At 47.8% G+C, this 12659-nt stretch overlaps 1 protein-coding gene across 2 annotated transcripts in view; it reads right to left on the reverse strand.

Annotated features, from left to right (window-relative positions):
- The window catches only part of LOC110523514 (adenosine receptor A2b), a 31027-nt gene continuing 18368 nt past the window's right edge, over positions 1-12659 (reverse strand). The window contains exon 2 of one of the 2 annotated variants that reach the window (XM_036977150.1): positions 1-1951. In XM_036977150.1, coding sequence (XP_036833045.1) covers positions 922-1951 — 1030 coding nt within the window. In that variant the 3' untranslated portion in view covers positions 1-921. The remainder of the gene's footprint in view (positions 1952-12659) is intronic. The other variant, XM_021602272.2, reaches the window with a different exon arrangement.

Genomic DNA, 12659 nt, shown 5'->3' on the forward strand with positions numbered 1-12659 from the left:
CAACTGGCCGTGATTGGGAGTCCCATAGGGCGGTGCACAATTGGCCCATCGTCGTCCGGGTTTGGCCGGTGTAGTGAGCGTGCAATCACAAGATGCTGGAATTTACTCTCCAATCAGATGCAGTATCACAGCTTTCAATATAAATTACTGGACATCTAGAGCATCATCACATCTTAGTGATGTGTGATTTGCTGTATGTTACTCTCTCCCCACTAGGACTCACTGGTGGGGAGAACAACACACAGTGATAATAGAGCTTATTTAAGACTTTTAATCATCTGACAATAAAAACAAGGGACCAGCTTTTGAAAACAGAATATGACAGAATTGAAATACTGCATTACAAAAGGAAGAGAATACATTTCAGAAGCTTCACACTGACATACAGTAGTTTCATTAACTGCATAGTGGTTGACCAGCAATACTGGATATTGTATCATTAAGTGTTGCGCAGTCGTTAGGGTCATTATGGTTTTGGTCTGTCTGTAACATAATCTGTCAGCATACAAGAGGTTAGACCAGTCCATTCATTTATAATGTGATCAATCTTTAAATTTAGAAAGACTATTAGCCTACTGTAAAAAGCCTCAGAGGTGACGTATACAAAATATGTCCACAAATAACAGCTTTGTGATCCACAAATACAATCATTTGAAGAAAGAAAAAAGTTTAATGGCTGGAAGTAATTTAATACCAGTTTGTTGTTTCCTTTCCAGGCTAAGGAGTCTCCCTCCTAAAGAAAGAAATGCTATTTCTTCTCAGTGCAAGCATTTCCAAGATTTAGGTCAATTTTTTACAGGCATAGGGAACATGCTTTAAGTTTGGTCCCTCACTTCTCCCCCTTGTAGTTGATGATGTACGTTGGGGTATCAGTAACTTGTCCATCACGGGGATAACTATATCATGACACCTCAATGAGTTCTACTGAGTGGTTAGAGCTGGTTTGTGAGGGGGACAGAGGCCTGACGTGCACAAATGAGATGTTTCCACTGTCACCTCCATCACCTCTGTTGTTCCCCCAAGGTTCTTAGTCTCAACCCCACTTTGAACCGCACTAAGCGACAGTGGGGCATCCCCACTGTGGTATCCATTTTGGATGTAGCTGATTGGTGCAGGGTCTGACCGTGGTGGCGACCACTGACAGAAGGTAGAGGAAGCCTCTTTCTCAGCTCTATGGGTCCCTATGGGAGTCCTAGTGGGGCTGAGTTTGGGGCTGGGCTCCAGGGCATAACTGTTCATCATGGTGCCACATGATCCATCCACCATATTGATGCGAGTGGTGGTGCGCATGACACTAATGCTGCCGCCCACCCCTCTGTCACCCCCATTCCACTCCTGGTGTCCCAGCACGTGCTGGCGCAGGATCCTGCGGAAGGTGTGGCGGAACTCCCGGATGCGGTATGCGTAGATGAAGGGGTTGACCACGGAGTTGGCGTGGGACAGGATGATGGCAATGTTCATCACCCATATGTGTGGGCGCCCACAGTCCTGGCAGAACAGGTTGAAGCAGTTGATGATGTGCAGGGGCAGCCAGCAGAAGGCGAACAGCCCCATGATAATGGCCAGAGACTTGGCCGCGTGGACCTCCTTCTGCAGAGTGGAGCGGGAAGACGTGGACGACGAACTTGTCCCGTGGGTGTGCATGTGAGCCAGCTTCAGGTCCATCAGCCTCAGTTGGCGCCGAGCCGCCATGAAGATGCGGGCATAGATGGCCAGCATGACCAGCAGAGGCACCAGCACACAGCCAAAGAAGTTGAAGTAGACCATGTAGTGCAGGGTCACCACACCCTCAAACAGGCACTCTGTCATGCCCTCGGGGCATGAGCTACTGTTGGTGGCATTGACACCCCTGTTCCAGCCCAGCATGGGCGTAAGGCCGATGCCCACAGTGAGAACCCAGCACACTGCGATGATGCTCTTCGCCCTCCCGGCCGTCACAAGACTGTTATACCTAAAGATCACATGAAAACACAAGAGAGGAATTCAGACAGGTGCTTTATATTGTTACATGACAAACATTGACGTTCCCAGGATGAGAGAGTTCTTTTTTTCGAGCCCAGACATTCCCAGACAGACTCAATAGTAAAGCATGTTCATCTTTCCTGGACCAAACCAATGGCTTCCTGTGATCAGAGAGCTCTACAGAATATATGGGACAGGCTTCAGAGGGTAAACAGCCTTTATAAAGAGAATGTACCAGTATCTACCTATATGGGAAATGAGTCCAATGTTTGACAGATTCGACTAGCCCTGCCATACTGGAAGATGGAGCAGCGGATATCAGCTCATGTACTATATGTGGACTTAAGAAAGCATTTCCTGTGATTTAAGGAACATGCACAAAAGCTTATCTACCCTCTGATGTAACCCTTGTTGGCTGTCCTTTGTTTGTGCCCTAGACATTACACAAATGAAAATCTGTGTTCTATGTAATATGCAGAATGAGATCAACCGATTTCTATATATATTTTTTAATTTAACCTTTATTTAACTAGAACAAAATCTAATTTAATAATATCACAAACCATTCAATATTGTGATACACCACAGTTATAATAATTTAAGGCAAATATTCGCTCAGCATTAAAGCAAATATTAAGGAAATTAGTCCGTCTTAAGGCCAATAGTTGTAATGAACAGAATATCAAGCTGTTGTCAGGTCTTTCTGTCTGTTTTCTTCCATTGGCCATGTCTAAACCAGAGTTCATAATGTAAAATCTCAAAGGGCAGCGCCACAGACACATCACCCAGTTGTTTGTGGTTATGGGGTGGGTTGAGGGGTCCAGGAGGGCTTAGGCCTCTTTGACTGAGTCCCTAACCCTAACCTGCTATGACTTTAACACGAAGGCAATGCCTTCCCACGGAATAATCAAAATTGCAGTTGTGACTGTGACCAAACAGTAGCTTTGGTTACCCACACGCTTGTAGTATGAGGGACAATATTTCCCATGAGGCACCCTATTTCACTCCAGTTTCACTCTTTAAGAAAGGAGAGATTTGCAAGTTGAACATTTTGGTTGTTGTTGCCAAGTATTTGGGTTGACTTGTTTGGTTGTAGTCTGCAGAAAATATCCATTAACATACAGTCGTGGCCAAAAGTTTTGAGAATGACACAAATATTAATTTTCACAAAGTCTGCTGCCTCAGTTTGTAGGATGGCAATTTGCATATACTCCAGAATGTTATGAAGAGTGATCAGATGAATTGCAATTAATTGCAACATCCCTCTTTGCCATGCAAATTAACTGAATCTCCCAAAAAATATTTCCACTGCATTTCAACCCTGCCACAATAGGACCAACTGACATCATGTCAGAGATTCTCTCGTTAACACAGGTGTGAGTGTTGACGAGGACAAGGCTGGAGATCACTCTGTCATGCTGATTGAGTTCAAATAACAGACTGGAAGTTTCAAAAGGAGGGTGGGGCTTGGAATCGTTGTTCTTCCTCTGTCAACCATGGTTTGCTGCAAGGAAACACGTGCCGTCATCATTGCTTTGCACAAAAAGGGAGTAAGATTGCACCTAAATCAACCATTTATTGGATCATAAAGAACTTCAAGGAGAGCGGTTCAATTGTTGTGAAGAAGGCTTCAGGTCGCCCAAGAAAGTCCAGCAAGCGCCAGGACCGTCTCCTAAACATGATTCAGCTGCGGGATCGGGGCACCACCAGTACAGAGCTTGCTCAGGAATGGCAGCAGGCAGGTGTGAGTGCATCTGCATGCACAGTGAAGCGAAGACTTTTGGAGGATGGCCTGGTGTCAAGAAGGGTAGCAAAGAAGCCACTTCTCCCCAGGAAAAACATCAGGGACAGACTGATATTCTGCAAAAGGTACAGGGATTGGACTGCTGAGGACTGGGGTAAGTCATTTTATCTGATGAATAGACCCTTTCCGATTGTTTGGGGCATCCGGATAAAAGCTTGTCCGGAGAAGACAAGGTGAGCGCTACCATCAGTCCTGTGTCATGCCACAACAGTAAAGCATCCTGAGACCATTCATGTGTGGGTTGCTTCTCAGCCAATGGAGTGGGCTCACTCACAATTTTGCCTAAGAACACAGCCATGAATAAAGAATGGTACCAACACATCCTCCGATAGCAACTTCTCCCAACCATCCAGGAACAGTTTGGTGATGAACAATGCCTTTCCAGCATGATGGAGAACCTTGCCATAAGACAAAAGTGATAACTAAGTGGCTCGGGGAACAAAACATCAATATTTTGTGTCCATGGCCAGTAAACTCCCCAGACCTTAATCCCATTGAGAACTTGTGGTCAATCCTCAAGAGGCTGGTGGACAAAGAAAAACCCACTAATTCTGACAAACTCCAAGCATTGATTATGCAAGAACACAGAGGCAGACGTGGAATAAACAAGCGTACAGTCAATAACACAATAGAAAAAAGAAAGTCTATATACAGTGTGTGCAAATGGCGTGAGGAGGTAGGCAATAAATAGGCCATAGTAACGAAATAATTACAATTTAGCAGATTAACACTGGAATAATAAACGAGCAGATGATGTGCATGTAGAGATACTGGTGTGCAAAAGAGCAGAAAAGTAAATAAAAACAATATGGGGATGAGGTAGGTAGATTGGGTGGGCTATTTACAGATGGACTATGTACAGCTGCAGCGATCAGTTAGCTGCTCAGATAGCTGATGTTTAAAGTTAGTGAGGGAAATATAAGTCTCCAGCTTCAGTAATTTTTGCAAATCGTTCCAGTCACTGGCAGCAGAGAACTGGAAGGAAAGGCGGGCAAAGTAGGAGTTGGCTTTGGGGATGATCAGTGAGATATACCTGCTGGAGCGTGTGCTACGGGTGGGTGTTGTTATCGTGACCAGTGAGCTGAGATAAGGCGGAGCTTTACCTAGCATAGACTTATAGATGACCAGGAGCCAGTGGGTCTTGCGACGAATATGTAGCGTGGGCCAGCCGACTAGAGCATACAGGTCGCAGTGGTGGGTGGTATAAGGGGCTTTGGTAACAAAATGGATGGCACTGTGATAGACTGCATCCAGTTTTCTGAGTAGAGTATTGGAAGTTATTTTGTAAATTACATCGCCGAAGTCGAGGATCGGTAGGATAGTCAGTTTTACTAGGGTAAGTTTGGCGGCGTGAGTGAAGGAGGCTTTGTTGCGAAAAAGAAAGCCGATTCTAGATTTGATTTTGGATTGGAGATGTTAAATATGAGTCTGGAAGGAGAGATTGCAGTGTAGCCAGACACCTAGGCATTTGTCCACATATTCTAGGTCAGAACCGTCCAGGGTAGTGATGCTAGTCGGGCGAGCAGGTGCGGGCAACGAACGGTTGAAAAGCATGCATTTGGTTTTACTAGTGTTTAAGAGCAGTTGGAGGCCGCAGAAGGCGTGTTGTATGGCATTGAAGCGCGTTTGGAGGTTAGTTAACACAGTGTCCAAACACGGGCCAGATGTATACAAAATGGTGTCGTCTGCGTAGAGGTGGATCAGGGAATCACCCGCAGCAAGAGCAACATCACTGATATATACAGAGAAAAGAATCGGCCCGAGAATTGAACCATGTGGTACCCCCATAGAGACTGCCAGAGGACCGGACAACAGTCCCTCTGATTTGACACACTGAACTCTGTGTCATGTACTGTCATGTTGTGTCTTGTCTCTGTCCTTTCCCTTCACCCTGTCTCCCTCTGCTGGTCGTTGTTAGGTTACCTTTTCTCCCCCGCTTTCCCCCAGCTGTTCCTTGTCTCCTCTTGACTACCTCGTCACCCCTTCTCCCACCTGTTCCCCTTTTCCCTCTGATTAGTCCCCTATATCTCTCTCTGTTTTTGTTCCTGTCCTTGTCGGATTCTTGTTTGTTGTGTTTCATGCCTGAACCAGACTGCCGTCATGTTTTGCTGTAACCTTGTCTTGTCCTGTCGGAATCTGCCGGTCCGTCTGAGCCTACCTATGTTTGGTAATTAAAGAAGCTCTGTTTAAGTTAATTCGCTTTTGGGTCCTCATTCACGCACCGTAACAGAAGAATCCGACCAAGAATGGACCCAGCGACTTCGGATCCTCTCCACTCAGCCGTCGGGATCCAGGGAGCGATGCTAGGCAGACACGAGCAGGAAGTGTCTGCTGCTCGACATGCCGTTGAGACCCTGGCCACCCAAGTCTCCAACCTCACAGAACAGGTTCACCATCTCCGCCTCGATCCACCGGTCACTTCCAGGGCTTTCGAATCTCCGGAGCCCAGAATCAATAACCCGCCGTGTTACTCTGGGGAGCCCACTGAATGCCGCTCGTTCCTCACCCAGTGTGATATTGTGTTTTCTCTCCAGCCCAACACTTACTCCAGGAGCACTGCTCGTGTCGCCTACGTCATATCTCTCCTTATTGGACGGGCTCGTGAGTGGGGCACGGCAATCTGGGAGGCAAGGGCTGAGTGTACTAACCAGTATCAGGACTTTAAGGAGGAGATGATACGGGTTTTTGATCGATCTGTTTTTGGGGAGGAGGCTTCCAGGGCCCTGTCTTCCCTATGTCAAGGCAATCGATCCATAACAGACTACTCTATTGAGTTTAGCACTCTTGCTGTCTCCAGTGGCTGGAACGAGCCGGCCTTGCTCGCTCGTCTTCTGGAGGGTCTCCGCGCAGAGGTAAAGGATGAGATTCTCTCCCGGGAGGTTCCTTCCAGCGTGGATTCCTTGATTGAACTCGCTATTCGCATTGAGCGACGGGTTGATCTTCGTCACCGAGCTCGTGGAAAGGAGCTCGCGCTCTCCGTCGCTCCCCTCTCCGCATCACTACCATCTTCCTCTGCCGGCTCGGGTGCTGAGCCCATGCAGCTGGGAGGTATCCGCATCTCGACTAAGGAGAGGGAACGGAGAATCACCAACCGCCTCTGTCTCTATTGCGGTTCCGCTGGTCATTTTGTCACTTCATGTCCAGTAAAAGGCCAGAGCTCGTCAGTAAGCGGAGGGCTACTGGTGAGCGCTACTACTCCTGTCTCTCCTTCAAGATCCTGCACTACCTTGTCGGTCCATCTACGCTGGACCGGTTCGTCAGCTTCCTGCAGTGCCTTAATAGACTCTGGGGCGGAGGGCTGTTTTATGGACGAGACCTGGGCTCGGGAACATGACATTCCTCTCAGACAGTTAAAGGAGCCCACGGCCTTGTTCGCCCTGGATGGTAGTCCTCTCCCCAGGATTCAGCGTGAGACGCTACCTTTAACCCTCACTGTTTCTGGTAATCATAGTGAAACCATTTCTTTTTTAATTTTTCGTTCACCTTTTACACCTGTTGTTTTGGGCCATCCCTGGCTAGTTTGTCATAATCCTTCCATTAATTGGTCTAGTAATTCTATCCTCTCCTGGAACGTCTCTTGTCATGTGAAATGTTTAATGTCTGCTATCCCTCCTGTTTCCTCTGTCTCTTCTTCACAGGAGGAGCCTGGTGATTTGACAGGGGTGCCGGAGGAATATCACGATCTGCGCACGGTGTTCAGTCGGTCCAGGGCCACCTCTCTTCCTCCACACCGGTCGTATGATTGTAGTATTGATCTCCTTCCGGGAACCACCCCCCCCCGGGGTAGACTATACTCTCTGTCGGCTCCCGAACGTAAGGCTCTCGAAGATTATTTGTCTGTAGCTCTTGACGCCGGTACCATAGTCCCCTCCTCCTCTCCCGCCGGAGCGGGGTTTTTTTTTGTCAAGAAGAAGGACGGGTCTCTGCGCCCCTGCATAGATTATCGAGGGCTGAATGACATAACAGTGAAGAATCGTTATCCGCTTCCTCTTATGTCTTCAGCCTTCGAGATCCTGCAGGGAGCCAGGTTTTTCACTAAGTTGGACCTTCGTAACGCTTACCATCTCGTGCGCATCAGGGAGGGGGACGAGTGGAAGACGGCGTTTAACACTCCGTTAGGGCACTTTGAATACCGGGTCCTTCCTTTCGGCCTCGCTAACGCTCCAGCTGTCTTTCAGGCATTAGTCAATGATGTCCTGAGAGACATGCTGAACATCTTTGTTTTCGTTTACCTTGACGATATCCTGATTTTTTCACCGTCACTCCAGATTCATGTTCAGCACGTTCGACGTGTCCTCCAGCGCCTTTTAGAGAATTGTCTTTTTGTGAAGGCTGAGAAGTGCACTTTTCATGCCTCCTCCGTCACATTTCTCGGTTCTGTTATTTCCGCTGAAGGCATTAAGATGGATCCCGCTAAGGTCCAAGCTGTCATTGATTGGCCCGTCCCTAAGTCACGCGTCGAGCTGCAGCGCTTTCTCGGCTTCGCGAACTTCTATCGTCGTTTCATCCGTAATTTCGGTCAGGTGGCAGCTCCTCTCACAGCCCTTACTTCTGTCAAGACGTGCTTTAAGTGGTCCGTTTCCGCCCAGGGAGCTTTTGATCTCCTCAAGAATCGTTTTACATCCGCTCCTATCCTTGTTACACCTGACGTCTCTAGACAGTTCGTTGTCGAGGTTGACGCGTCAGAGGTGGGCGTGGGAGCCATTCTTTCTCAGCGCTCCCTCTCTGACGACAAGGTCCACCCATGCGCGTATTTTTCTCATCGCCTGTCGCCGTCGGAACGTAACTATGATGTGGGTAACCGCGAACTGCTCGCCATCCGGTTAGCCCTAGGCGAATGGCGACAGTGGTTGGAGGGGGCGACCGTTCCTTTTGTCGTTTGGACTGACCATAGGAACCTTGAGTACATCCGTTCTGCCAAACGACTTAATGCGCGTCAGGCGCGTTGGGCGCTGTTTTTCGCTCGTTTCGAGTTCGTGATTTCTTATCGTCCGGGCTCTAAGAACACCAAGCCTGATGCTTTGTCTCGTCTCTTCAGTTCTTCAGTAGCCTCCACTGACCCCGAGGGGATTCTCCCTGAGGGGCGTGTTGTCGGGTTGACTGTCTGGGGAATTGAGAGGCAGGTAAAACAAGCGCTCACTCACACTCCGTCGCCGCGCGCTTGTCCTAGGAACCTTCTTTTCGTTCCCGTTCCTACTCGTCTGGCCGTTCTTCAGTGGGCTCACTCTGCCAAGTTAGCCGGCCACCCTGGCGTTCGGGGTACGCTTGCTTCCATTCGCCAGCGTTTTTGGTGGCCCACCCGGGAGCATGACACGCGTCGTTTCGTGGCTGCTTGTTCGGTCTGCGCGCAGACTAAGTCCGGTAACTCTCCTCCTGCCGGCCGTCTCAGGCCGCTTCCTATTCCCTCTCGACCGTGGTCTCACATCGCCTTAGATTTTGTCACCGGACTGCCTTCGTCAGCGGGGAAGACTGTTATTCTTACGGTTGTCGATAGGTTCTCTAAGGCGGCTCATTTCATTCCCCTTGCTAAGCTTCCTTCTGCTAAAGAGACGGCACAAATCATCATCGAGAATGTTTTCAGAATTCATGGCCTTCCGTCAGACGTCGTTTCGGACAGAGGTCCGCAATTCACGTCTCAATTTTGGAGGGAGTTTTGCCGTTTGATTGGGGCTTCCGTCAGTCTCTCTTCCGGCTTTCACCCCCAGTCTAACGGTCAAGCAGAACGGGCCAATCAGACTATTGGTCGCATCTTACGCAGTCTTTCTTTTCGCAACCCTGCGTCTTGGTCAGAACAGCTCCCCTGGGCAGAATACGCCCACAACTCGCTTCCTTCGTCTGCGACCGGGCTATCTCCTTTTCAGAGTAGCCTCGGGTACCAGCCTCCGCTGTTCTCATCTCAGTTCGCCGAGTCCAGCGTCCCCTCCGCTCAGGCTTTTGTCCAACGTTGCGAGCGCACCTGGAAGAGGGTCAGGTCTGCACTTTGCCGTTATAGGACGCAGACTGTGAGGGCTGCTAATAAGCGTAGAACTAAGAGTCCTAGATATTGTCGCGGTCAGAGAGTTTGGCTCTCCACTCAGAACCTTCCCCTTAAGACGGCTTCTCGCAAGTTGACCCCGCGGTTCATTGGTCCGTTCCGTATTTCTCGGGTCATTAATCCTGTCGCAGTTCGACTTCTTCTTCCGCGATACCTTCGTCGCGTCCACCCGGTCTTCCATGTCTCCTGCATCAAGCCCGTCCTTCGCGCCCCCGCTCGTCTTCCCCCCCCCCCCCCCCCCATCCTTGTCGAGGGCGCACCCATCTACAGGGTCCGTAGAATTTTGGACATGCGTCCTCGGGGCCGTGGTCACCAGTACCTCGTAGATTGGGAGGGGTACGGTCCTGAGGAGAGGAGTTGGGTTCCCTCTCGGGACGTGCTGGACCGTGCGCTGATCGAGGATTTCCTCCGTTGCCGCCAGGTTTCCTCCTCGAGTGCGCCAGGAGGCGCTCGGTGAGTGGGGGGGTACTGTCATGTACTGTCATGTTGTGTCTTGTCTCTGTCCTTTCCCTTCACCCTGTCTCCCTCTGCTGGTCGTTGTTAGGTTACCTTTTCTCCCCCGCTTTCCCCCAGCTGTTCCTTGTCTCCTCTTGACTACCTCGTCACCCCTTCTCCCACCTGTTCCCCTTTTCCCTCTGATTAGTCCCCTATATCTCTCTCTGTTTTTGTTCCTGTCCTTGTCGGATTCTTGTTTGTTGTGTTTCATGCCTGAACCAGACTGTCGTCATGTTTTGCTGTAACCTTGTCTTGTCCTGTCGGAATCTGCCGGTCCGTCTGAGCCTACCTATGTTTGGTAATTAAAGAAGCTCTGTTTAAGTTAATTCGCTTTTGGGTCCTCATTCACGCACCGTAACACTCTGTCTGCGAAGTAGTTGGTGAACCAGGCGAGGCAGTCATTTGAGAAACCAAGGCTGTTGAGTCTGCCGATAAGAATACGGTGACTGACAGAGTCGAAAACCTTGGCCAGGTTGATGAAGACGGCTGCACAGTACTGTCTTTTATCGATGGCGGTTATGATATCGTTTAGTACCTTGAGCTAGGATGAGGTGTACCCGTGACCAGCTCAGAAACCGGATTGCACAGCGGAGAAGGTATGGTGGGATTCGAAATGGTCAGTGATCTGTTAATTAACTTGGCTTCTGAAGACTTTAGAGAGGCAGGGCAGGATGGACATAGGTCTATAACAGTTTGGGTTTAGAGTGTCACCCCCTTTGAAGGGAAGGATGACTGTGGCAGCTTTCCAATCTTTAGGGATCTCGGACGATACGAAAGAGAATAGTAGTACACAGCATTGTACGAGATCTTCCGTTTCTTGGCAATTTCTCACATGGAATAGCCTTTCTTTTCACAGAACAAGAATAGACTGACGAGTTTCAGAAGAAAGTTATTTGTTTCTGGCCATTTTGAGCCTGTCATCAAACCCACAAATACTGATGCTCCAGATACTCAACTAGTCTGAAGAAGGCCAGTTGTATTGCTTCTTTAATCAGTTTTCAGCTGTGCTAACATAATTGCAAAAGGGTTTTCTAATGATCAATTAGCCTTCTAAAATGATAGAATTGGATTAGCTAACAACCTGCCATTGGAACACAGGAGTGATGGTTGCTGATAATGGGCCTCTGTATGCCTATTCCATAAAAAATCTGCCATTTCCAGCTACAATAGTCATTTACCACATTAACAATGTCTACACTGTATTTCTTATCAATTTGATGTTATTTTAATGGACACATTTTTTTTTTCTTTAAAAACCAAGGACATTTCTAAGTGACCCCAAACTTTTGAACGGTGGTGTACAGCTGAAATTGTACCCCTGGGAAGCTTATTTAGCTCAAAGATGCTCTCTATAGCTGTATTCGCAGGCCTATAGGGAAATTCAGGTGTGTTAGCTCTGACAAAGTTCCTAGTCTAGAGATAGGAGAAGAAGTGGGATTGGGGGAAGTTGAACTTTTCCTGTAGTTGAGCAAAAGAGACAAATGTATCATCAAATAATAATAATTGGGATAGTGAGGAGAGGCCCAGTGAGTGTCAGATGCCAAAAGCCCCATCATTTAAAGATGAAATAAAATGTTCTGATTGATTGGGCCTGATAGAGAAACACCCCGGAGGCTAACGGCTAAACGGAACTGATTCCAAATTTTAAGCGACTGCTTTACAAATTGGGTTGACACACCTTTTGCCTAGGGACACTGGGAGAGACAAGCACAACACAGAAGATAGTGCAGCAGGTTTACACGATTCAGACTCCATCTGGACCCAGAGGGGTCTTGAGCCAGTGGGATCAGTCTGTCGCCAGTACAAAAGGGCTCTGAAATTTGCAGCCCAATAGTATGTCTGAAAATTTGGTAGAGCTAAACCACCTTAGGCCTTAGGCTTCTGTAAATGTTATCTACCAATCCGCGGTACCTTGGCATCCCAAATAAAATACATGAATGTTTGATCCAGTGAATTAAAAAAAGATTTTGGAATAAAAATTGGTTAACATTGAAATATTTGGGCAACACATTCATTTTAATAGCATTAATCTTTCCAATAAGAGAAATAGGTAGAGACTTCCAAAAAGTAAATGATTGGTTAAAACGGTCTGCTAGAGCAACAATGTTTTCCTTATACAAATTTGAATATTTCCTTGTCACTTTAACTCCCAAGTAGGTGAACTGATCCAGAACAATCCTAAACTGAAAGCTTGTAAAAGAGCACTTTAAAGCAGAATTATTTACAGGAAAAAGCTATCTTGCCTAGATTCAGCTTGTACCCTGAGATTGATCAACATTTTTTAAGAATAGATAAGGCATGTGGTAATGTGGTATCAGATTTGGAGATAAACAAAAGGAGGTCGTCAGCATATAGCGAGACTTT

Source organism: Oncorhynchus mykiss, chromosome 5 (genome assembly GCF_013265735.2).
Source record: "Oncorhynchus mykiss isolate Arlee chromosome 5, USDA_OmykA_1.1, whole genome shotgun sequence".
Taxonomy (NCBI): domain Eukaryota; kingdom Metazoa; phylum Chordata; class Actinopteri; order Salmoniformes; family Salmonidae; genus Oncorhynchus; species Oncorhynchus mykiss.